General features: G+C 35.1%; 1 protein-coding gene and 1 long non-coding RNA gene across 3 annotated transcripts in view; one reads left to right on the top strand and one right to left on the bottom strand.

The window, feature by feature from the left end:
- Positions 1-795: 795 nt before the first annotated feature.
- On the bottom strand, positions 796-21,241 carry SEM1 (SEM1 26S proteasome subunit). The gene is made up of 3 exons (XM_012450766.3): positions 21,047-21,241; positions 7,109-7,202; positions 796-995 (listed from the first exon to the last, which is right to left on the bottom strand). The coding sequence occupies exons 1-3, from the start codon at positions 21,120-21,122 to the stop codon at positions 953-955; spliced, it is 213 nt and encodes a 70-aa protein (XP_012306189.1). The 5' UTR covers positions 21,123-21,241; the 3' UTR covers positions 796-952.
- A 40-nt stretch (positions 21,242-21,281) lies between these two features.
- The window catches only part of LOC105716297 (uncharacterized), a 119,864-nt gene continuing 113,341 nt past the window's right edge, over positions 21,282-27,804 (top strand). For both annotated transcript variants that reach the window (XR_010344021.1, XR_010344020.1), the window contains exons 1-2: positions 21,282-21,335; positions 26,068-26,123. This is a non-coding gene — a long non-coding RNA (uncharacterized LOC105716297). The remainder of the gene's footprint in view (positions 21,336-26,067; positions 26,124-27,804) is intronic.

Below are 27,804 nucleotides of genomic sequence, written 5' to 3'. Positions count from 1 at the left end.
ACTCGTATTTCAGGTCACCAACTCCTATTTTGGTACCTGTACTGCATTGTTTACATAAATTTTACATTTGAAATTACTCAACACTACTGATTGAGTGTAGTTCTTTTTACATTTACATTTGAAAATATTCCTAAAAAAATACCCTGTACATTAGCTCCATTCTAAGTCATGAGAAAGAATCATTTGCAAACCAAATTAAATCTCCCATTCACCAAAGTAGGTGTGGCAACAGCTATCACTCTGTGAAAAGTCAGTTGTATTAAATGAGCCTGTAGTACCTGAAAATATGCACTTGTTGATAAAGTATCTTGAGCCCACTTCCCCAATTTTAATAGAAGACACCATTCTTAGAACTATGATTAAATTACTTTGGATTCTGAGTACCAATAATACTCTAACAACCATTAATAATATTATTAATGGCTCAGGAACTAAGTAAATTACAGCAATTTAAAATGATTAATATTTTTAAAACACAGGTTTTGAAAGGTCACCTTATAAATGTCAGCAAATGTTGCCTAAGCTATCAAAATACAGATGAGATTAAGGTTCAACAAGATGTAAAAGAAATACCTTATAGAATAGAAGTAACAATTAACTGATGTGGTTTAAGAAAAGTACTGAATTGGGAATCAGTTTAAATCTACTCCAAATCATTTAATCTAAGCCTCACTCAGTTAACATTAAAAAAAAAAGTTTCATAATATAAAATTTTACTATCTATATATAATAAGGTTTTGGAAAATCATGACAAGAAAATTGACTAGAGGCAAAAGATTAAAACTTCTGAACCAATTAGATCAAAACATTTATTTTTTGTGTTACAAAAACAAAAATAAATCCAAACAGATAATGAAATAAACACATTTTTTAAGTGTCCCATCCTGGGTTCTCTGTCCTAGAATTTATTAAGCAGTTCAAGTTTAGGTTACTTCAACACTTCTTCTGGATGCTATGAAGTCTCCATCTTATAACCATGTTTCTCTAGTTCAGCTCTACGATAAAACAGAAAGAACAACATCACCAGGCATTCTTTATAATAAACATTCTTTTAGAAATAATATAATCAATAAATAAATGAGCTAAGCCATTTATTGTAAACACTAGTTTACAATATCACTCAATAGTTTTAGTCTCTAAAAAAAAAGAAACTACATAAGAAAACTGGACATGAGTCAATATAATACTAATAAAAAGTTGCTTTTCCCACTAGTTAACTTATATTTTATCTTCCTTAATTTTCTTGTAAGTCTATTTGTAGAAGAAATGTGAGGGAGTTATTGCTATCCTTCAAATACTTTCCAAATGCCATATGAATGTTCTGTTCATAAACATAAGTTTTGAGATTCATTAACCTCAGGCAAAGTACACATCACTATCAAACCTTTAGGGATTTTATAATCATCGTAACAGGTATTACTGTTGTATATGCAGAAAGAATAGCTAAACAATATGCCTTCCATATTGACATATATCTATTAGTAATATACATATATATATATTACTAATCAAATTTATAAGTGTGTGAAAATTTTCTGCATTAACTATATAGGCAAAATAAATACATAAAATAAGTCATGGAATATTAATTAACTGAGACTTTACTTTCCTGATTTTAAATGTGGATGAAAATCTCAAAAGTTTATACTAGCATGAATACACAAGCATGAAGATACTTTTTTATAATTTATCCAACCAAAAGATTCAGTCATATATATTGAGAATTTCAACTGCAATTGTTGATCTGCCTTAAATAACATATTTGTACAAAAAAGTTTAGCTTTATGATCAACTTCAGCTATTTAAACTACCATTCCAAATATCACCAGGAACTTATTTGCCACAATTCAGATAAAAGTTTATGATGAAATTATTAGATGGCTAATTTATTATCCAAGATAAAACACTGGGTAAATTTAAAGTATGATTAATATGCTTTACATCATTACATCCAATAAGATAAAGATATTTGTTCTCAAGTAAATTTGGCTTAGACACCACTACACTATTTCAATGCAAACACATGACAGGAATAATGTATGGTATTTATTATTCATTTTTCAAAAATCTTTTCCTAAAATTTTTATAGTTACTCAGAATACAAATAGTGAGCTAATTTCCATGAATTCTGTCAAGGCCACGGATTGTTCAAATGAAGCATCCTTGTCTTCTGCTAGGGTATATAGTATGGGCTGGTGGTATAAACACTGGATTAGGAGTCAAGAGTCCAGTGCCAGTCTCTGACTCTGGCCCTTCCTTTGCTAACTAAATTGCTTCCTTTGGGCCCTTCCCCCGCCACTCAGGAAACTGAAGATTATAGTGTCTGCCCTTCATTTATAACAACTTATCTCCATTGTTTTGAGAGCTAAATGAGAGAAAGTTATACAAATGTAATGTAGTATACTTTAAAATAAGAATCAAGGCTGAAAGGAAAAGCTAAGAGATTATATTTCTGATGATCACAGAAAACTCAAATGTTTCATACAAAACCTCTTGTTGCCAATCTTTAGGGAATGTGGTAATTGTCTTTGAATTTTATCTCATGCTAAAATTTTACACCTTATTTAAAATGAAAATAATTTCACAACTTTCTTAAACCTTAGTATATTTATTTTTATTTTAACAGCAGCAGCAAAAACAAACAAATGAACAAAAAAACCCCAAAGTTCAACCTATGATTTAAGTAACAAGTACACCAAATCTGTCCTTTAGGTTTGTGTCTATTGGCAGGATTCCTAATGGGAGGTGGCTGGTCACCAACTGCATGTATAAATTGTTTATGAAAGAAAACAGATGATGAAATGCTTTTCTATCAGCTAAAGTCTTAGAGAAGATGAAAAGTTCTCAGCTAGAATTTAAAAAACCAAAAGAAAAAAATTGAGGCCACCAAGTACAAAACAAAAACACTAATAATCATGAGGCTACTGAACGGAAAAATCCAACAAAGACAAAAACAGAAAACCCCAGCACAACTGGAATATCACATGACATACACAGTAAACATACCGTAACTGAAACAAATGCAGCAGCATTCTTTGTGCAACAAACCAGAAAAAAGACCAATGGCCACTATTAGGTTTGAAAACTCCTCTTACTAATCAAAAACTACTCAGCTTAATGACAATGGCGATATCTGATTTGGTGAATCAGCAACTATACTGGCTTCTTAGAGTTTTTATGTAAGATGTGAAATAGGTTTGAGAAAATCATATTACTATTTCTCCTGATATATAAAGAAACAAATGATATCAGAAGCTGCAAAAACAGACTGACTTTGAGTTACTTGGAAGCACTAACTGGGTTTATTCTTTCTACTTCTATCTGTCAAAGGTAATTACACTGACAGAGAAAGAAGAACATGGAAAGTGGGTAGCTTGCTACATGGACAGTTTTTATTTAACACACACTTACCATCGTCTAAGCACTTTACACATACTAAACCACTTAAACCTTAATAGTAACCCTAGCAGTAAAGCACTAATTATCATCTGAATTTAAAGTGTGAGAAAAGCAAGTCACAGAAAGGCTAAGTGACTTGCCCAAGGTTCATATGGCCAAATAGGAGGGAGATCTGGGGTTGGAACCCCAGCAGTCTGATTCACACCAGAGTCTGAGATGTCTCTCCACTGTTAAATAGGATTAGAACCAAATAACATCAGAAAACAGTGAAACCCATCTTTACTATGGCTCATGATACTACGTTAAGGGTTTCCACGTACTTTACAGAAAAGACTAGGAAGAATATCTTTGTGTGAGTCTTATTAATTAAGACAAATTTTTTAAAGCAAGGATTGTCTGAGGCTGTGTTATTCAATATGGTAGTCACATGTGGCTATTTTAATTAAATAAAACAAAAAATTCAGTCCCTTAGTTGCACTAGCCGCATTTCATGTGCTCAATAGCCACATGTAACTGACTGCTTCCATACAGCAGTTTCTTGAACATTTCCATCACTACAGTAAGCTCTATTTGACACCACTGGCAATGTAGCAACAACCTTAGTGAGGAAAAAACTCATGACTCAAATGGGGAAGTAAAAAAAAAATCTTATTCACTAATGGAAGTATCAAGATTTATATACCTAAGGCAAAAAAAAAAAAAAAAAAGTATATACCTATAGAAATCCACAAACCTAAAGGCAGAAACACAACAGAGTACATAACAGCACTGTAGAGGTGTATTATAAAAACAGTAAGCCACAAATATATAATGTTCTATTTCTAAACCAATAAAAAGGCAACTCGCAATGATGAGAAATCCAATTATCAATACATTTACTACTGAAAGTTTCCTGGTAAAAATTATAGTATTCAATAATATAGTAATTAGGTTAAGAGAAAGTGCTAATGAAAAACAAAAGAAACAAAATGTTAAAGAAATTTGACTATTTTGAATGTCAAAAGAAGAAAACTTATATAGCCTCAACTTTAAAAATGTCAAAAGCATATCAGGAAAAAAACTCTGACATGTGTTTAAGAACACAGAGTAGGGATCAACAGCATTTGGAAGACCTGAAAATAAATAGTCTAATAGCATAATGATGTCAAGGAGGAACAAAAGGGAATGCATATTTTTCAAAAGGTAGTAGGGTGTTCTCTAATGTGAGGACATAAAACAAAGACAAATGTAAAAAGAAAGTGCATAAACTTGTACACATAGAATTAATTTGATCCAAGAAAAAACTGAAATCTGTAAAAATAACAAAAGGGGTTTTTAAGAGCCATACATTGATCATGAAGAATGAGAAAGAGCAGGTCCAATGCTTGGGACAGATGATGCAACATTAACAGATTTTAGGGAAAAAGTAGGATTATTGTTCAATAGCTATCATTTTTATCGTATCCATAAAACTATAATAGGAAAAACAACATTATTAAGACAAAATTGAAAACTAAGACAGGTAAGATAACTGCATTAAAAAGGTTTAAAGTCTCAAGGCTCTGAATAACTACATCTAAGGGTACTGGAAGAACCATAAGATATAGGCAAAAATCAGTCAGCAATACTTGAGAATGGAAATGAAAAACTGTAGAAGTATCAGAATAACAGTGAAAGGTAAATTGTAGTATTTCTAAAAAGGAGAAAAACAGACGGGTAAAATTATTAACAGTCTCCAACAAAATTCTGTAAGTCTTTAGAATATAGAGTTTTGAGCCAATAAGAAAATAAAATGCATTGTAGGAGCTGGTGCTACTTTATCACTATTAGAAATCAAATTTTAAAAATTGATTATAAACTATTTCACTTTTTTTTTGAATAAACTTACTAGACTAGTAAATTAGAAGACTGGAACACATACACCTTCTATATCTTTACTTGAGCAAAGTATATAACAGTCTATTTATTCTTGCAGCCAAGACAGATAAATATATGCTGAATCGAAATAAAATTAGGAAAGAAAAAAATCATTTCAACAAATGGTGCTGGAACAACTAGACATCTACATGCAGAAGAATGAGCTGAAGTCCTATTTCATAACATATACAAAAATTAACCCAAGATGAAGACCAACATGTAAGAGTTAAAAATTATAAAGTTCTTAGAAGAAAACATAGAGATAAATCTTCATTACCTTGAATTTGCCAATTAATTCTTACATATGATACTGAAATAACAAAAGAAAAAATAGACTTCATCAAAATTAAAAACTTCGTGCAAAAGGACACTATGAAGAAACTGAAAGACAACCTAACAGAATGGGAGAAAATATTTGCAAATCACTTATCTGATAAAGGCCTACTGCCCAGAATATGTAAGGAAGCCTTACAATAATAACAAAAAGACAAACAACTCAGTAGTAAAATGGGCAAGGACTTGAATAGACATTTCTCCAAAGAAGTATACAAACAGAACGAGAATATGGAAAGATTAGTCATTAGGGAAATGCAAATCAAAGCCGCAAAGAGATACCACTTCATATCCTTCACTTACAGGACGGCTATAATTTAAAACAAAAAAAGAAAATAAGTTTTGGCAAAGATATGGAGAGACTGAAACCTTCACACCCTGCTGGTATGAATGCTAGTAGGAACATAAATTGTTCAACTGCTGTAGAAAAAAGTTTGGCAGTTCCTCAAAAAGTTAAATATAGAATTAATGTGTGATCTAATAATTCCACTTGTGTGTGTGTCTGTGTGTGTGCTCAAAAGAATTGAAAACAGGTACTCAAATATATGTACACATATGTTCATAGAAGCACTATTCACAATAGCCAAAAGGTAGAAACAGTCTGAATGTCCATCAACTGATGAATGTATAAAACGTAGCATATCCATACAATATTATTGTAAATTGGAATACAATATACAATATGGAACATGTATATGGAATATTTTGCAGCCAAAAAAAGGAATGAAGTACTGACGCATGGTACAACATGAATTAACCTTGGAAACATTATGCTAAGTGAAAGAAGGTATGCACCCAAGGTCACAATATTGTATGATTTCGTTTATATGAAGCATCCAGAACAGGTAAATCCTTACAGATGGAAAGCAGATCAGCAGCAGCCAGGGGTTAGGGGAAGAAAGAATGTGGAATGACTGCTTAACAGGTACTGTGTTTCTTTTTGGGATGCTGAAAATACTGGAACTAAATAGAGATGATGGTTGCACAATATTGAGGATGTACTAGAAGCCACTGAACTGTACACTTTAAAATGGTTAATTTTATGTTATAAATAAATGAAATCAGGCAGATTTATACATGAATATGACATAGAACATTCTCACAACCTCAATCTCCATTCCAGTTTGAGAATCACCAAGGTGCCAGCACTCTATGACTCTAATTTCTGCTGAACTATTTGATATTGGTAGAAAATTAACAATGACAGAATTAAAATCCCCAAGGGTAAGAAATAGCAAATATGCTTCTATTTTACTACCTTTGTAAAAAGACTAGAAAGAACAAAAGTTGTATGATATGCAATTACACAAAGTGTTCATGTTTAGAATCACAGGAGATGAAGACGGTATGTCTTACTTTACATAATTCAAAAATCCTATTTCAAAGATTAAGTAGTTTTTAAGAAATTATCTATGTAAATTACGTATTCCATGCTTATAATTAATACTGAGCTACAATAAAAATCTGGCTTAAAACTTACCGTAACTGATTAGAGAAGTCATCCTCTACATTGTCATCATCCCAATTATCCTCCCAGACATGTGCATCTTCATCTTCATCTAAGCCAGCCCAGTCTAAAAATAGAAACAGATGCTGTCTAAATATTTCTCACACATTTCCACAATTACAAAAACTTTGAAAAGCTTGCTTATGAACACTCACAATTCAAAAACAGCTAATATCATATCCATGAAAAATGGTATCTTCCTTAAATCTTAGTTTATGCTGTCTAGTTCTCTCAATTCTTGAGTTTGCAGATAATCTAAAACAGAAGTTAATACAAAAATTCTACTTGCAATGAAAACTTATAATTTCAGGAGGATATTTACTTTGCTAATTTTTCTTTGAACGTATTTTTAGAAGGTCTACTTCACAATCTTTCAAAACACAACACCAACAACCCTAAAGCAAGTTGAGTGGCAGGAAGATACCAGTGTGGAATTGAAAACTGCAAAACACAAGGATAACTCATATACAAATATTTAAAAGTAGACCAAACTATAAGCCACCACTAGTATCTAATATAATTGATAGAACATTCAGATTTTCAAAGGAAGAATAAACATAAATATGCATAAAGAAGAATATCGTAGTTTTTAGTTTTCTAAATTTTCTTCCTCCCTTTGGTAGTGGTAGAGGAGCGGTTTAGATTGAGATTTCAGCTTTTGTTTAGAATGGTGAGAAAGTACATAAGTATCACCATTATTCTCTAACCTCAAATCTCAAGCTCTAAATATGCTATATGGGTTAACTCTGGAAATAGAAATTATCTGTTTTATAGTTATTTTAAGGAGTCTTTATAAAGATATCTAATGGAGTATAAAGCTATAAAAAATAAGTTAAATAAAGACTAGATACTATGTTCTTGAGTAAAGGGGGTGACATAACTCAAAAATCACAACGGAACTGTTTCAAGGTTCTAAGACAACAAGCTTCTTCTCAGCCTGAGCCACTTCCAACTAACCAGCATCCTAAACTGTTAAGTAGGTCATTTCCATTGGCACTAGTCTCTAAAAAGGAAATGATCATGTAACAAAAGATTTAACCCAGAAATATAAAATAATATTTTGACACTTTTCTGCTAACCTTGTTAGTCTTTGAAAAATAGTGTAGAGTCTTATCTTTTAAAGCAACTATCTTTTAAGAAACAAATTTTTTCCCTCTAATTATGATTTGATTCAAAATGTTGATTTCAATAGTTATTAAGTGATCTCCTCAAGTTGACTTCTTTTAACATAGAGAGGGGAAAAATATTTACTAAGAACGGTGCAATGTTTTTTAGTTTCTCAAGTTAAACTCTGATGATCATTTAGCACAAGGATAAAGCATCTCTTCCTCCTCTAACAACCATCTCATGCTATTTTAATGGCAGAGAAAGGAAAGGAATAAAGACCCAGGAAAAAGGAACTGGCTCATGAAGAGGGGGAAAAAGAGTACTGTGAGCAACATTTTAGGTAGAACATATATAAAAAGATTCATGACAATAGCTCTATATTTCTTTGGTATTACTATATAGTAATACCAAATAACATATATAAAAAGATTCATGACAATAGTTCTTTATTTCTTACTACATAATTATGACACTACTGAGTAAACAAAGAAGAAAGAACTGGCCAAATTCTTCGTTAATCATCTGATAAATCTGGATAAATTCTGTAGCCTTAATACCATTATCCTAAGCAGTAAGAAACACTGATGTCTACGTAATAGCACACCATCCTTCCAATTATCATAGATGAGGAATCTGAGAAATAACCTCTTTTCTATTACAACTTATTAAGCAGTTAAAAATTAACAAGCACTAGTAAGAAAAACAGTGCTAACACTGACAAACCAGAGTCTATAATCTGTTTTAGATGGAGATTTTTAAAGTTAGTTTATCAACTAGCATTATGTACTTAACTATAGTACGTTAAAAGCTTATGTGATAGGGTATAATGCCCAAAACAGTATTTATAGCACTTACAAATTCTCTATACTATACAAAAATGTTAGAATATATGCAAGTTACAATACATATAAAACTTTGCTCAGTCAATGTGTAACATGAAAGAGCCATAATTGGATTTAGCTGACATCTTCTTGGATCTCTGAATTGTGTTTTAATTTTCAGTTATAACACTACACTGATCACCATGCAATTTTAATCACTCAGTTTTAAAGCGTTAACTTCAGAAATAGTTTTCTTTTTAAAGGACAAAATAAAACCAATGATACCTATGATACCTGATACCTGACATGATACCTCATGTCTAATGCTATCCTTCAATATGTAGATGGCCTTATAAAGCATACACTTTACCTTAAACACTAAATGCATTGCCAGAACTGTGATTATTCATGTAAATAATCACAGCTGTATTTATTTCAATGTGTATGCCTCCAGATGTGTACTAGTTAAAAAAAAAAACCCTACATTTTAAAAAGTCAGAATTGGAAATAGCCAATAACAGATGCCTAATATGTAAGTTTCTAGCAATTCTAAATTATTTTATACTTCGTCCCAAATTTGGCTTTCTTCATATTGGCTAGTTGAGAATTACATCTGTGACTAGTTTGAAATTTCAAATATCTGAGTTACCCAAGATTTCACATATACTTCATCTAAGTATCACTTTGACATTTAAGTACAAAAAGAATTTTCTCTAAACTTAGAAAATTATTTTACTACTTAATTTCCCCTACCCTTCACCATACATTTTCAATTTTCTGAAAGGCATGAAACACAGAATTTTTAAGAAAAGTAAAAAGGAAATTCCACTCATACTAAATAGGGTTGCAAATGTTCTATTCTACACCAATTTTCAAGAGCATCAAATTCTTATTCCATAACAATAAAGGTATTCTGAATATAAACAACCTAATCTCCAACCAAGTTTCTTCAAATATAAAATATGCAAGTATATACAGAACATTACATGAAAAGAAAAATACTAAATTTAACATTCACCATCATAGGTGTGTGTAAAAGAGAACAGCAATACTTACAAACAGCATCATTATACTCATGAGTATGATAATGAAGCCACACCGTATCTAGTGATTCTAAGATAATTCACGTGTTCCTGTTCAGGGTGTAGGAAACAAATTTTTTTTTTTTTTTCAAAATTTCATTTCTGTAGGTCATCATGATGCAAACACACCTATACCCTGCAGATAGATGTTCTAGTCGGTGACTAAGAAATCAGTACCTAGCACTGCACCACTTTATTTTGTCTAACAAAGACCAAAACTGTTAGTAGAGAATTTCAAACAAAAATCAAGTCATAAGCAATGTTTTTATTACTGGGTTATCGGTGAGGTTTCAGCTATTTGTGCAAAAGAATCTGAAACAAAGGCTCAAAATAACTTCATAATCATTCATAACTATACTTAAATTTTTTAAAAAGGAAATCCAAACCCAATTATCTTCACCAACAATTAAAAAAAATGTAAGTCTAGCAGAATGGTTCCATTTTGTTGGTTCTCTTCGTTGATTTTTGATTTTTTAATACTTTAAGTTTTGGGATACATGTGCAGAACATGCAGGTTACATAGGTATACATGTGTCATGGTGATTTCCTGCATCCATCAACCCGTCATCTAGGTTTTAAACCCCACATGCATTAGGTATTTCTCCTAATGCTATCCCTCCACTTCCCCCACTCCCCAACAGACTTCAGTGTGTGATGTTCCCCTCCCTGTGTCCATGTGTTCTCACTGTTCAACTCCCATTTATCGGAACAAGCGGTGTTTGATTTTCTGTTCCTGTGTTTAGTTTGTTGAGAATAATGGTTTCCAGCTTCATCATGTCCCTGCAAAGGACACGAACGCATTCCTTTTTATGGCTGCATATACTGTATTCCGTGGTGTGTATGTGCCACATTTTCTTTATTCAGTCTGTCATTGATGGGAATTTGGGTTGGTTCCAAGTTTTTGCTATTGTAAATAGTGCTGCAGTAAACATACATGTGCATGTGTCTTTATAGCAGAATGATTTATAATCCTTTGGGCATATATCCAGTAATGGGACTACTGGGACAAATGGTATTTCTGGTTCTAGATCCTTGAGGAATTGCCACACTGTCTTCCACAATGGTTAAAGTAATTTACACTCCCACCAATAGTTTAAAACCGTTCCAATTTCTTCACATCCTCTCCAACATAAATTTTTAAAAATTTATTTTTTCTTTGGCCTCCTGAACCTGGTAGATTTGTGGTTTTATTTTTAATTCCATAAAATTCACAAAAGCCATTACTCTCATCTTTTCCAAGCCCTCATGCCCTAGATTCATCTCATCTTGGTTCCCTCATTCTGATCTACCCTTCATATTACTGAGTCAAGGGTATCCAATCTCAACTCCACCATGCATATTCTTAGACATACAAGGGCAAAATCACAACCCCAAATTTCTTCTTATTCTCAACACCCCATATCAAACTAGCTGCTAATGCTTCATCACTTCTGCCTCCCTTACTATTGTGGCAGCATTCTCTTTACTTCATTCCTAATACTACTTTATTTCAAGCCCATAGTCCTCATCTGAGTTATTTAGACAATTTGCTAATCATCCTCCCTGACTCTAGTCTTTCTGTCTTTCAAATTAATTCTGCTGGATTAATGTTTCAGCCTATTGCCTAAAGGAAACTTACACAGATCACTCTCATGAGCAAAACAAACAAAACATTTTAAAAACCACTTCTCATCTACTTAAGGATTAAGTCCAAAATGGTCAGCAGCTTAAAGCTTTCCATGCTTAGGCCCCAAACTACCTGCATTTGCAACTACTATTTCACAAGCAAATACAATATATGTGCACACTTATTTTTCGCATCAAAAGCATCTACATCTTTTCCATTCTTTTGAAAACCCCTTTCCTCATTTCTTTTGAAAGACCTGTTCAAATGTTACTACCTCACATGGTACGTAACTGGAAGTAATGTTTCATTTGAACTGCTGTTGCACTTTACTATCAGTTGAAGGAAACCAAATTACATCTTACCCAGAAGCCCAACAGGTAAGAGAAACAAAAGCAATGTTGCTCTGGTTTAATTAGGGAGAAAAGGGCTTGGAGTCCCACCTCAGGATAAAGCACTCCTGCTTGGTGTTAAAACCACTGATCCCTCTCTCCCTTGACTAGTACTACTAAGTTCAAAGACAAATATCTATAGGAGTCAAATTTGTCCCAGGACAGCCTCTAATTAACTGTGAACTTGGATGAATTATTTAATTTTGCTGATCTCTAGCTATAAAACCTATACCTCAAAGAGCTATGAACATTCAATGACGCTATGTATGCAAAGAACTTAGTACTGATAAATGGCAGCTAGTATCATTCTCTCTGTACTTTTCAGTACCAGATTCATAGGAAACACTCAGTAAATATATGTCAAATGAATAATCTTTTATCACATGTTAATCATTGGAAAGGTAACTTGTGGGATGAGGGAGGTGAGCAGAGAAACATGTCTTAGAATATAAACAATACAATTTCTACCAAACATTACATGTACAACAGAGTACACAACCAGCAAAGGATAAAGGATATTTGGTAAATTTTAAATACTTCTGAAGAAGAGTACAGTTGTCCCTTGGTATACTCAGGGTACTTGTTCCAGGACAGCCCAAGTATACCCAAATCTATGCATACTCAGATCCCACGGTCAGCCAAATCTATGCATACTCAGATCCCACAGTCAGCCAAGTGGTAGTCAGCCCACTGTACAGGCGGGTTTCATATCCCGCAAATATTTTATTTCCTTTTCCTGTTTGGTTGAAAAAAATCTGTGTATAAATGGACCTTCACACTTCAAGCCATGCTGTTAAAGGATCAGCTATACAGTTTTTGAAACTTTTATTTTCCTTTCAGTGTTTTCACAGTTCACCACATCTTTCAATGAGTAATGTTTAACAACCAAGTAGCAACATTAAACACTACTTAAGCCACAATTGCTTTACTGCTTGCTCATTACATAGAACCAATGAAATAGCTAACTTTCAAATAGTTTTTCAGTGTTTAATATCCTGGTTCACAACTCTTGCTAACCCCTCCCAAGCATCACCATCTGGATTTGGGGATTTTTCATTCCAATCTGTATATACCCCTAAACAATGTATGTTATTATTCTGTGTGTCTTTCTATGAATAACCACACTACTGTTTACATACTTGTGGAAAAACATTTAGTGGCTTTTTTTTTTTTAATTTACAAGTTTCTAATACTCTGAAATAAACCAATAAAATAACTCACAAATTCAACAAGCTTAATTTTGAATATATTCAAAATTACTAAATACATGTCAGAAATAGCTCAAATTCTAAATAAATATTAAACATCATCCAAAATTCAACCTCCTAAGTACATTAGAGGGGCGAGAAGAGAGGAAACTAATGTTTACTGAATACCAACTTTGTGCCAGACTCTGTCACGCACTTTTACATATCTATCATTGTTCTGAACTAAATCTTTGTATCCCCGCCCCCCTACCCAAATTCTTCTGTTGAAGTCCTCATCCTCAATATGATGGTATTCAGGAGGTAATCAGGATTGAATGAGGTCTTGAGGGTAAGGCTCTCATGATGGGATTAGTGCCTTTATAAGAAGAGATACCAGAGAGCATACACTCTTTCACTCGCCACAAGAGAACACAGCATAAAGGCAGCCGTCTGCAAGGAAAGAGTGGCTTCACCAAGAACTGTATCAACCTATGCTTTAATCTTGGACTCCCCAGCCTCTAGAATGGATGAGAAAATAAACCTCTGATGTTTAAGCCACTCAGTCTATAGTATTTTGTTATGGCAGCTCAGGCCGATGAATACAATAATGTAATCCTTTCATGACTCTAATAAATATTATTAGTCATAAATTACAGATAATGAAATTGAGGATTAAGATGGTAACAGCTCAGAGACATAATGGTTAATCTCACTTAAAAAAATCAACCCAAATCAAAATGATACAATTTTACTTTTCATTCATGAGGTCAGCTATGACAAACATGTTTACTATTTAATGTAGCAAGCTTATGAGGGAAAAGGGGAACTGTAGATGGAAACATAAATGGCATAACCCTTCTCAAAGGCAATTTGAGGGTACCTGTCAAAATTTAAGACATGCCTGGTCTAAGATGAGATGTCTAAGCCCAAGCAGAGCAAGGAGGGCATTCCTGTAGAGGGGCAGCATGGTATGGCTGGTGTGTCAGAGCCTGGACAGAATGAAGAAGTCACCCACACTAAAGGAGGGGAGGGTGGCCTAGCATAAAATGCGGAGCCTAAGTAGGGCAAGAAGGGCATGTTTTGGGGGCAGAAAACATTGGTTAGGAAGGGTGATGAACAAATAGACAATATATATAAGATAATGGAAGCCAAGTTTCTCACTATTGGAGAAGGAAGTATCAAATGCACTGCTATATGTTTCTTTAAAAATGAACAAATTACAAGTTTGATGATCACAGGAATACTGTATTTACAGTTTCAAAGTTCCTCCCCTCAAAATGCCTAATACAAAGGGAAAATTAGTAATCCAACAATGAAAAAGCCTAACAAACACCACCTTAATAGAGTGATCAAAGTGAACATCCCCAATAATGAAACAAGTGAGAATAATGTTCCATCTAAAAGGACGTCACAAGAACAGAGCACCAAGACTACAATGTAGACCTTTAATCATGAGGAAACAGGCAAAGTTAAGGAACATTCTACAAAATATCTGGCCTGCAGTCTTCTAAAGTATCAAAACCATTAAAGTTAAAGACGAACTGAGGAAATGCTCTAGACTAAGGAAGACTAAAGAGACATGACAAGAGAATGTAATAACTCCATATTAAAACTCTAATGAGATAATGGGAGAAAGCTGAAAGGGATCTGTGGGTTAGATCATACAGGCTGAGTATCCCTTATTCGTAATGCTTGAGACCATTAGTGTTTCAAATTTTGTATTTTTTTGAATTTTGGAATATTTGCATTATATATTTACAATTTAGCATCCCAAATCCCCAAACCTGAAATCTCACATTGGCACTCAGAAAGCTTGAGATTCTGGAGGATTTCAGATTTAGGATGCTCAACCTATGGTAAGGCATCAGTGTATTAATCTCCTGATTTTTATGGTGGTCATGTGACTACGTCCTTGTAGGAAATACACATTAAAATACTCAGGAGTAATGGCCATCAGGTTGGCAACTTATTCTCAAATGGTTTAGAGAAAAATGTTTGTACTGTACTTTCAACTATTCTGTAAGTTTGAGATTATTTCGAAATAAAAATTATAAAAAATAAAAATGAGTCTGCCAATTTGATTTGGTAATTTTCTCTCTAGAAGTTTATCTTATAGATTAGCACACACACACAAACAAAGACATAAACATATTCACTATTTGTAACAGAAAACAAACAAACAAAAAAACTCCAAGCAACAAAAAAAACCCTAAAGCTATAAGGTTATTCACTGCAGCATATTCCATTTTTTTAAAAAAAGGCCAGGTACAGTGGCTCACACCTGTAATCCCAGCACTTTGGAAGACTGTGGTGGGAAGACTGCTGAGGCCATGAGTTCAGTACCGGCCTGGGCAACATAGTGAGACCACATCTCTACAAAAAATTTGAAAAAACAAATTAGTCAGATGAGGTGGCACATGCCTGTAATCCCAGCTACTAGGGAGGCTGAGACAGAGGATCACTCAATCCCAGGAGTTCAAGACTGCAATAATCTGTGACAGCATCACTGCACTCCAGCCAGGATGACAGCACCAGAGCAAGACCTTGTCTCTTTAAAAAAAAAAAAAATACACACACACACACACACACACAAACACACACACAAACACACACACATAAAAGAAGCAAAAAAAACAAAAACAAAAACGGTAATATCTATCAAGAAGGGACAGTTAAATAGACTATTCAAGATGCACATAAGAACATGAGGTAGATTTTTATATCAATGCGAAAATGTGCCTGAGCTACATTAAATAATAAAAATCAAATAGGAGGATTTAGTACATATAGTATGTCTTCTGTGTGTGTAATTAAAGGATATTTACAAACAAGTGCAATTTATATATACATTCTGGAAGGATACTAAAGAAAAAATATTTAATGTTGGTTACCACTGGGGCATAAAAAACTTTTTTGGGGAATGGTGGAGGGAAACTGTGTTTTTACTTTTTAATTTATACTCTCATAAGCTTAAATTTTTACCATAAGCAGTTACATATACAATTGTCCTATGTAATGTACTACAAAAATATTTTAAAGAGGAAGTTAAGTAACTAGCATGAGGTGACAAGCTGAAAGTTTATGTATGTTGGATTTCAACCTGGGCCTAATCCTAGATTCATCATGCTTATTCTATCCTGGGGTTCAAAAATTTTCTTACTGCATATAATTATCAAAAATGGACATTCAACAGGTACTTTGCCAATCATTATATAGATTACATATTTTTTCTTAAAAATTTTTAGTAACATGAGTTTTCCATTTCTTGCTACTACCATGTAACTAATTTAAATGTTTGATGGTCATGTCCACTACATTACATTTAATAATGCAAAACAGCAAAAGCCCTTTCTGGCACTAGGTAAACTGACTAGCATGGTGTGTGATGGTATCAATACTGGTCACATCTATCTTCTACATTTAAGATTCTAAAGAATGCTCCCATTGAATATTTAGTTCTGTTGGCATGTGATGTTCACATAAATATTTCTCAATAGCATTTTTCTCAGGGCAGTTCTTCTGTATCCAGGCACAAATTTATTATCATTGACCTCTACCCACTAAATTCTGGTAGTTTTTCTACACTCCTACCCATCAAGTGAATATAACATCCAAAATCACTCCCTTGATTAAGAACCACTGTAAGATCTCATACTTTATAAGGCACAAGTGATAGTGCCTCAGTTATTCCAGAATGCTGGCAGCATTAGGGGATCACTAGTCTGTTGTCTGCCTCAACAGACAGATTCCCATGATAACAGTGTCTTTCCAAAAATTTCTCAAGGGGCCACAGGGTGGAGAGGTGGGTAGTATTCTGCTCCTGATTTCTTCAAGACTATATAGCAATTTTACCTGTTACAGAAAAAGTGTAGAACACTTAGTATAAATCACTCTTGCAAATGCTATTGCTGCTGCAGGCAAATTCAATTTCATTCTAAATATTCTAAGAAAGCTTCTCGCTCAAAAAAAAAAAACAACAAACAACAACAACAACAAAAACCTCTCAATTCTGGCATAGGAAGAGAATAAAAGAATCTAAAGGACCACTTGTTTTCTTCCCACTTTTACTCTCATCCACATCTAATTGTCAGAGAAACTAATAAAAATATTTTTTAAAACTCTTTCAATAATTTGATATGAAAAAGTAGTCAAAGTTTTAAATAAATTATAGACTACTTCAATTTTTGACTCTATTACCACCAACCTAAACGTATGAGTTGAAAAATGAAATCTTCTCTAGACTTTTAAGTTGCTCTCTGGTCCTAAAATTCCAACCATTTCAAAGCTTCCAAAATCATATTAAAATCAATCACACCCAGGACCCTGAATGTCTTCCTAATAAAGGTTGTTCACAATCAGTTTAAGTAGTCAAGAAGTTGGAGACTGTATATCATAAAGATCCTAAACATGATTTTTTAACAGCTCCTGCTTAATAACCAGTAGATTACACACCCACCAATTAGAATAAATTGTGAGGAACTGCCAAAGTAGCACAGATTCACAGGCTACAGAAGCGGGTAAAAATAAAAGGAGCATTTGTACCTTCAGAGACTCCTTCCAGATGTTACACTTTACACTGAAGGGCGATTGAGAGAAACAATGAGGCCTCCATGAAAACATGTTACTTAGTTTCCTTTTTAAAATAAAAATTCCCTTTCCTTAAAATGATTAAGTGGACATTCTACTAAACAGATTCTTATACAAGATTAAATGTAACAAAACCACTTCCAAAAGAAGGACAATCTATTAGTCGAACCATCAGTAATGACTTTCATGTGGCAACCTCTATACTCCAAGTTACCCAAGACAGTGGATAAAATCCACTTTCTGGAGCACTGAGACTCAACAAAGCCTTTGAAAGTAAGATCTCTTATAGACTGCAGAGATGTTCATAGGCTGCCTTAACAACAGCAATTTTAATTTGTATCTGTTAGTGAATTTGTCAATGACATATTTACAAGAAAAATAATTTTCCAAAGTACAGAAAGAACTTGAAAGTAAATCAGGGCATTAATAATTGAAGTGAAAACTCAAATACCAAAAGATTCAAAATAGGTCACTGTTTTAAAGTAATATTTTCAAACTTTAATGTGCAAACAAACCTCTCAGGAATCTTCATAAAGCTCATGCTAATTAAATAGGTCTAGGTTAAGGAATGATGAGATGCTGTGATTTCAATCTGATCCCAGGCAATGCCTAGTCTGTTTCATGGATCACATTTTGAGTAGCAACAGACTCTAAACCTTGACTTAGGCTAAAACATGACAGAAATGTAAGATTCTCAGAAAAGAAATAATTCTTTGGTGATATTTTTCCAAGTTTGCTTTTCTTTTGGTTTTATTATTTATCAGAACAATTTTCATGAGTAAATATTGAGTGGTTTCAGCTTGTAGGCTGATTTTTTCACTAATGCAAATTAAGAAAAACTTCTTCAAATCATAAACCAGAGAACAGGAGAAAGTTGAACAAAATAAAGGCATTAACAATGTTTCTCATTCTAAGATGGAAAGTTTCCTGAATGAATTAGGTTCTACACATTTATACCTGAGGACAACAAATATTCTGTAAGGAGACCGACAAATGGTGAATTACTTAATGTTAATAAACCAGTCTGTTGCGAGTCCTTTGTCTTTAGAAAAAATATTTTCTTTGCTTTTCCTTTTACCTTTTTGTTTGGTTTCACTGCTATATAACTACTGACACTTTGAAAAATTGCTGCTCACAACATAAACTTAGAACAAGAACAAACTACACTCTGCAAAAGCTGATTAAAGTTGCTGAAAAAAAATCAAGTGTAGCATCAGGCATATAGTTATCTCTAGATCGTTTTTAAGCAGTCAATTCTCAACTAACTACTCATTGTAAATGTGGGTTCATTCATTCAATCAGCATTTATTGACCACCTACTATGTGTCAGGCACTTTGCTAAATGTTAGGGATAAAGTTTGGATCAGGGACTCAGATCTTTCAGATCCTGACTTGGACATAATGGCAAATTGTGGCATTGTTTTTTTTTTCGTTTTGTCTCTAAGCCTCCATTTTCTCAAGGTGATAGTGATAGATTATATAATGTAAATAAGTGCCTAATATTCCACTCTGTATATGATAATGAAGAATGCTATTTGAAGTACGAAGTTAGAGTCAGAAGTAGATTCTACCTTCAATAGGCCAGCTTTCTACTACATAGCTCTATGTTGGCAGATTATGAAGCAACTTGAAAGTGACGTAAAGAAAACATGACTGAACAGATAAATCCACTACCAAAACAAAAAAACTAAGACTGCCTACAACACATAATAAATTCCAGAACTGAAAAGAAATATGCTTAGGGTTAGTTTATGAGTTTGTGTAACATGTACACTAATGTTCTCTTCCACTAAACAAAATAAAAGTACACTATAAATAAAAAGAACAAATGTTCCAGCTATGTGGTTTTATGCACAACGGGATCATGATAGGGTATACAACTTGGGACAATCTTAGTGAAGTAGTAATTACTTGATGCAACAGGATGTGTACACCATTAACCACAATTCTCTTTCTACCACCTTTAGAAAGTAATTTCCTTTTCTTATAAGGTAAATATTTACAAATCTACTCATAACAATTAGCCAATAAAGCAGCCTATTTTGAAAACCTAACAGGCAACAGTGATCTCACAAAAAGAAGTAGTACAGCTAAAGTTAAGAGCTTTGGTGTCAATCAGGCCAGGTGTCCCAATTTCAGTTCTATTATTTCTAACCAGTTGTGAGACATCAGGAACGTCTCTTAACCATTCCACACTTCAGTTTACCTGAAGAATGGCAATACCAGGGCCTACTTCCTGTATTTATGAAAGTGGAATATGCTATTACAAGTAAAGCACTTAGGCAAGTTCTTAAAAACAGCAGCCACTCAGTAAATGCTAGCAATTTGCTATTACCTACAATGAAAAAACTAAAGGCCTTTAGTTTTTAAGCTAACAAAAATGTATAAGACTTAGGTTCTTTTTAAAAATACTTTATTTTTGTAGAGAAAGGGTCTCGCTATGTTGCCCAGGCTGGTCTTGAACTCCTGACCTCATGCGATCTTCCTGCCTCGCCCTCCTTTAGTGCTGGGATTACAGTCGTGAGCCACCATACCCGGCAAGTTTTAGGGTCTTATAAAGCTTTAAGTTAGTTCACAGTTAAGTGATCAAAATGGTGAGGAACACGAGTAAGGCAATAACGTGTATTAAGCACCCAACATCTTCTCCTCCTATCCTACTTAATCAGCCTTCACTTGTAACGTCCTAAAGTTTAGCAGCATTGGCGTAACTACAGACAATTCTATTCTAGAAAGGTTTAAAGGCAAAAAAAGACGGCTGAAACAAAAATAAAATAAAATAAAAATAAGAGAAAGGGAGGTTATGTAGACTTGAACTATATTTAAGTGGTGGGTAACCCAGAGGAACAGTAAAGGCATCAACTATCCCAGACACGGGGGTATGGGTCTGGGCTCACGGCGGCTCCTCCCAGTGAGGAGGCCGAAGCCATTGGGCCTCACCAGTGAGTCCCAGCGCGACACCCCAAACCCGAAGCCAGGGCACCACTAAGGGGTCAGCCTCAGCGCCTCCATTGCCGGCCCCGGGGGTCCAAACTTCCCGCCGGTGCACCAAGCCGGCCCGAGCGCCCAAGCCGCTTTCACACAGAGGCCTGAATCACTGTCCGCGCGGGCCAGAAGCCGGGGCCCAGAGGTTACCTTCGGCAGGGAACTCTTCAAACTCGTCGTCTTCCTCTAAGAGACCTAAGTCTACCGGCTGCTTTTTCTCTGACATCGCGACCCTCCGCGCCCAATACCTCCCAGATCAGCAGAAAAGTTGAAACCCTCACGCTTCCTCAAGGAAACGCCACCGTCGCTGCCGCCTCAGAAGCTGACGCTACCATAGAGACTCGGGGAAAGAACTACGGGAGTCGCGCGAGGAATGCTGGGATACTGGAGGTCGGCCCAGCGCTTCCTGCGGGCTTAGCGCTTTTTCCGAGTTCCAGAGGTAACTTTTTTTTTGTCTCTACTATGTTATTCCGACTCTCTGAATTGCCAAAGTTGAGATTCGTGTAGTTTTCTTGACTATAAAAGACTCATAATGTGTAAAACAAACAAACAAACAAAAAACCTTGACTTAGTTTGCAACCGAGGAAGGAACTAACATTCATCAGCCCTTCATATACATTATTACCTCCAGTCCTTAAACCAGTTCCCTGAGCATGGTATTAAATGTCTCCACATCGCAGAAAGTTCAATTTCAGAAGGAAACAGCCGAAGTCACTCAGGTAGTGCCAGACAACCGAAATGCATATATTTTTGCCTGGCTCCAATCTCCAGGCTTTTCCATTAGGCAGTATATATAAGGTCTTAGAATTACTTTGTGGTAAATAGCTTGTTAAGTAGAATTTGTGGGGCGTGCGTGCGTGCGTGTGTGTGCAGTAACTCTAGTTTACAGGTTATTATACAATAATAATATTTAAAAATGGATTTGTGTAACATTTGATGGTATTTAAAATATGTCATTTAGAATTGTTTGAATAGCGTTTGAATATCATTTTGAATACAGTAGTGAACTGCATGGAACTCTACATATAATATAGAGATGTATATGGATGAATATTTTGTAATATACATACACAAATTGAGTGTTATTATAAATTTGATACATGTTCCAGATTATATCTATAAATTCCATTCCTTTATTCAGCAACTTTAGGTCATACTGCTTACCAGGAGCTGTACATCAAACGTATAGACAAGGTACCTTTCCTCAAGGATCTCATAGTCTACTCAGAGACATGTAAACAGATAAATCACAATGAAATACAGTAATCCAGTTGAATCTCCATCTTAAGAGGGGGAATACAGAAAATGGAATAATTAAATGTAGAACAAACTTGGATGAGAACTACAATTGGTGTAATTTTTTTTAAATGTATTTTTTATAATACTATTTTGATTTGTATAGATTACTGAAAATAGTGGTATCTTACTACCACAAAAAATTATGCCAGGTAATGCATATCTTAATCAGTTTGACTTAGTCATTATACAATGTATATGTATTTTAAAATATGTTGTGCTCCATAAATATATGCAATTTTTATTTGTCAATTAAACTAACTTTTTAAAGAATGTAAAAAAGGTTTTTGCCAAGGAGTCAGAAAACACAAATTCTAGTTCCTGGACCTGTTATTTAGTTCATTTGATATATAATGAAGTTTGTATCAATCCTTAGCAAAAGAAAAAAATCAACAGCAATATTTGGTGATTTTTTTACCCCTAAAACTGTGTTTATTCAATTTAAAAAGAGGTGGTTGATTTAAAAATCAACAATCTTATGTTAAGTTCCACCACCCCTGCCCTTTCTTCCATTTTACTGGTTCATGAAATCTGGAATGCTGAAACTTAAATAACTTCTCATTTCAGATGAGATGGGACATGTTCAGGGTGGTATGGCCATAGACAATAACTTCTCATTTTAAATGTCATGGCACATAGCACAATGAGCAACTTCACGTTTCAATGGTCATGGCACATGGAATAATTTTGGAAAATGATACTATAAATATATATTTGCAGACCAGTTTGTATTATAAATCCAGGCTCAATTTCTTCTAAAGGGGAGTTTGGAGAAATTACTTAATTTCTCTGTAGTACATTTTAGTTATTTGCAGTTACAGTTAAGATTAAATGAGATTATATATATAATGTGCATAGTCCAATGCCTGGCACATAATTGGCATATAATAAGTGATCAATACAGGTTAGCTATTATTAAGTAAGGAACTTATATTTTAAAATATCTCTGATTTTCCTTGTCAACCCCTAAAAGTCTCTAAGTGTGTGTTTTGTTTCTTGATATCTTTTTTAACACTTTATGAGGAAGTCAGTCCCTCTCCAATTATAATAATAATTAATAATAATGTATATTTAGTGTTTACTTTGTATTAGGCACTGGGCTAAAGCCATTTTGTGTATTTACTTGTTTAATCTTCCTCACAACAGCCCTATTGATATGGTTTGGCTCTGTCCCCACCTAAATCTCATCCTGAATTATAGCTCCCCTAATTCCCACATGTTGTGGGAGGAACTTGGTGGGAGGTAATTGAGTCATGGGGGTGGGTCTTTCCCATGCTGTTCTGGTGATAGTGAATAAGTCTCACAAGATCTGTTGGTTTTATAAAGGAGAGTTCCCTTATACAGGCACTCTTGCTTGCCACCATCTAAGACATGACTTTGTTCTTCATTCACTTTCAGCCATGATTGTGAGGCCTCCCTGGCCATGTGGAACTATGAGTCAATTAAACCTCTTTCCTATATAAATTACCCAGTCTTAGGCAGGTCTTTATTAGCAATGTGAGAACAAACTAATACAGTCCAGTTGGTTACAGGGTAGTAGGGCACTGCTGTAAAGATACCTGAAAATGTGGAAGCGACTTTGGAACTGGGTAACAGGTAGAGGATGGAACAGTTTGAAGGGCTCAGAAGAAGACAGAAAAATGTAGGAAAGTTTAGAACTTCCAAGAGACTTGAAGGGTTCAGAAGACAGGAAGACATGAAAGTTCAGAACTTCCTAGAGACTTGTTGAATGGCATTGACCAAAATGCTGATAGTGATATGAACAATAAAGTCCAGGCTGAGGTGGTCTCAGATGGAGATGAGGAACTTGTTGGAAACTGGAGTAAAGGTCTCTCTTGCTATGCAAAGAGACTGCTGGTATTTTGCCCCTGCCCTAGAGAACTGTGGTACTTTGAACTTGAGAGAGATGATTTAGGGTTATCTGGCAGAAGAAATTTTTAAGCAGCAAAGCATTCAAGAGGTGACAGAGCATAAAAGTTTGGAAAATTTGCAGCCTGATGATGCAGTAGAAAAGAAAAACCCATTTTCTGGGGAGAAATTCAAGCTGGCTGCAGAAATGTGCGTAAGAGGAGCCAAATGTTAATTGCTAAAACCAGGAAAATGTCTTCAGGACATGTCAGAAACCTTCATGGCAGCCACACCCATCACAGATCTAGAGACCTAGGAGGGAAAAATTGTTTCATAGGCTGGGCCCAGAGCCTCCCTGTTGAATGCAGACTTCATGGCTAAAAGAGGCCAAGATACAGCTTAGGCCATGGCTTCAGAGGGTGCAAGCCCCAAGCCTTGGCAGCTTCCATATGGTATTGGGCCTGCAGATGCACAGAAGTCAAGAATTGAGGTTTGGGAACCTCCACCTAGATTTCAGAGGATGTATGAAAATGCCTGGATTTCCAGGCAGAAGTTTGCTGTAGGAGTGTAGCCTTCATAGAGAACATCTGCTAGAACAGTACAGAAGGGAAATGTGTGGTTGGAACCCCCACACAGAGTTCCTACTGGGGTACCACCTAGTGGAGCTATGAGAAGAGGGCCACCTTCCTCCAGAGCCCAGAATGGTAGACCCACTGGCAGCTTGTACCATGAGCCTGGAAAAGCCACAGACACTTGACTCCACCCTGTGAAAGCAGCCAGGAGGGAGGCTGTACCCTGCCAAGCTACAGGGGTGGAACTGGCCAAGACCACTGGAACTCACCTCTTGCATTAGCGTGACCTGAATGTGAGACATGGAGTCAAAGGAGATCATTTTGGAGCTTTAAGATTTGACTGTCCTGCAGGATTTTGAACTTTCATGGGGCCTGTAGCTGCTTCATTTTGGCCAATTTCTCCCATTTGGAATGGGTGTATTTACCCAATGCCTGTACCTCCACTGTAGCTAGGAAGTAACTAACTTGCTTTTGATTTTACAGGCTCATAGGTGGAGGGAACTTGCCTTTTCTCAGATGAGACTTTGTGGACTTTTGAATTAATGCTGAAATGAGTTAAGACTTTGGGGGACTGTTGGGAGGCATGACTGGTTTTGAAATGGGAGGACATGAGATTTGAGAAGGAGCAGGGATAGAATGATATGGTTTGACTGTTTACCTACACAAATCTCATCTTGAATTGTAGCTTCCATAATTCCCATATGTTGTGGGAGGGACCCAGTGGGAGGTAATTAAGTCATGGTGACAAGTCTTTCCTGTGCTGTTCTCATGATAGTGACTACGTCTCACAAGATCTGATGGTTTTATAAAGGGGAGTTCCCCTGCACCTGCTCTTTTGCCTGCCAGCATTTAAGACATGACTTTCCTCTTTAGTTGCCTTCAGCCATTATTGTGAGGCTTCCCCAGCTATGTGGCACTGTGAGTCAATTAAACCTCCTTCCTTTATAAATTAGTCTCAGGTATGTCTTTATTAGCAGCATGAGAACAGATTAATACACCTATTGCATACAATTTAAATCCACTTTATACTTGAGACTCAGAGAGGTTGGTAATGTGGCCAAGATCATAGTGCTAAGACATGATGGAGCTATTATTTAAGGACTTTCTTAAAGGATAGGAAACAAACCATCCCATGTGCAGAGAGGCAGACAGTTAACCCCTAGAATTATTTTTTTCTTATGCATAAATGTAGGCAGAAGTGCAGAAGGCAAGAGGTAGAATGAAAAAGAAAATCAAACTCTAGGATTAACTCTCAATGACTAAGAAACTCTTAACAATCTTAAGAGAAGCATTTGTAGTCAAAACTATGTCTTCACTTACATATTATATCTGTAATTGATTGAATAGTTTTAACTTTATAGGTAGGAAAACAAGTTAGCAGTGTATTTTGTAGTAGATGATTCTGTTTGTCTCAAGTGAATTTTTTTTTAAGCAGTGTCTCACTCTGTTCCACAGGCTGGAGTGCACTGGTGTGATCATAGTTCACTGAAGCCTCGACCTCCTGAGCTCAGGTAAGCCTCCCTCCTCAGCATCCCTGGTAGCTGGGACTGCAGGTTCAGGCCACCATGCCCAGCTAATTTTTTTGTAAAGATGGGTTCTCACCATGTTGCCCAGGCTGGTCTGGAACTCCCAGGCTCAAGTGATCCTCCTGCTTTGGCCTCCCAGAGTGCTGGGATTACAAACATATGCTACCATGCCCAGCCTCTAAATTTTTTTCCCCTAAAAGTTTCATTAGGGATTCTCCTGAAACAGATTTTGAGGATATTTAAGAAAAGTGGACTCTAACAATGCAGGCAGATTCTGGATACTTGCAGCTAGCTCTAAACCCCATTGTAATACATGTTTGGGGTTATTTTTATCATTGTGGTAAGAAGACTTAACATAATATCTACCCTCTTACATTTTTAAATGCACAGTACAGTATTGTTAACTATAGGCACCCTATTGTACAGTAGATCTCTGGAACTTATTCATTTTGTGTAACTGTAGCTTTAAAAACATTAAACAGCAATTCCCTATTTCCCCCTCCTTTAATCCCTGGCAACCACCATTCTATTCTCTGTTTCTATGACTTGGACTATTTTGGATTCCTCTTTTAAGTGAGATCATGCATTATTTGACTTTCTGTGACTGGCTTATTTCACTTAGCATAATGTCCTCCAGATTCATCCATATTGTTGCATATAGCAGGATTTCCTTTTTTGAGGCTGAATAATGTTCCACTGTGTGTATATACTACATTTTCTTTCCATTCATTAGTTGATGGACATTCTGATTGCAAATAATACTACAATAATACTGCATATTCATGCAAGTACAGGTATTTCTTCGAGAACCTGATTTCAATTCCTTTGGATATATACCCCGAAGTGGGATAATTCAATCATATGATTGTTCTATTTGTAATTTTTTAAGGGAACTCTATACTGTTTTCCATAGAGGCTGCACCATTTATTTTTAGACTTCCATCAACATCACACAAGGGTTCCAATTTCTCCACAACCTTACCAACACTTACTTTTTTGATAATAGCCATTCTAACAGGTATGACATAATATCTCATTGTTGTTTTGATTTACATTTTCCTGATGGGTAGTGATGTAGAAGATTTTTTCATATACTTTTTGGGCATTTGTATGTCTCCTTTGGATAAATGTTTATTCCAATCATTTGCCAATTATTTAATTGGGACGTTTAGGTTTTTGTTTTGCTTTGTTTTGTTGGCTTTTGTGTTATAGAAGTTCCTTCTGTGTGTTTGATATTTACCCCTTATCAGATAAATAGTTTGCAAATATTTTTTCCCATTCCATAGGTTGCCCTTTCATTCTGTTGTTTCCTTGGCTGTGCAGAAGTTTTGAATTTCACGCAGTCCCAGTTGTCTAATTTGGTTTTGGGATCATATTCAAGAAATTAGACCAATATCAGGAAGCCTTCCCCCTGTTTTCCTTTAGGAGTTTTACAGTGTCCTGTCTTATATTTAAGCCTTTAATCCACTTTGAGTTGATTTGCGTGTGTGATATATTTAATGGGTTGGTTTATGGGGCTCAGCTCTTTGTAGAAGGTGTATATATACCTGCGAACAACTCACACATATCTTTATTAGTATTATGAGTACTCTGTATCCAGTGATCGATTCTGGACTTCGGGAAGAATTACAATCCCAAACAGAAGGAGGTTTTTTGGCTCTCTTGT

This window comes from Aotus nancymaae, unplaced genomic scaffold (assembly GCF_030222135.1).
Source record: "Aotus nancymaae isolate 86718 unplaced genomic scaffold, 86718_ANA_hifiasm-v0.15.2.pri h1tg000025l, whole genome shotgun sequence".
Taxonomy (NCBI): Eukaryota; Metazoa; Chordata; class Mammalia; order Primates; family Aotidae; genus Aotus; species Aotus nancymaae.
The sequence above is the reverse complement of the archived record's forward strand: the minus strand, read 5'-3'. Positions and strand labels throughout refer to the sequence as shown.

Bases quoted from the DNA above. Each gene is read 5' to 3' on its own strand.
- SEM1 (XM_012450766.3), bottom strand. From the start codon at position 21,122: ATGTCAGAGAAAAAGCAGCCGGTAGACTTAGGTCTCTTAGAGGAAGAC. The intron at 7,203-21,046 runs GTAACCTCTGGG...TTCTATTTTTAG, and splicing joins TGAAGAGTTCCCTGCCGAAG to ACTGGGCTGGCTTAGATGAA. The intron at 996-7,108 runs GTAAGTTTTAAG...GTTTTATCGTAG, and splicing joins GACTTCTCTAATCAGTTACG to AGCTGAACTAGAGAAACATG.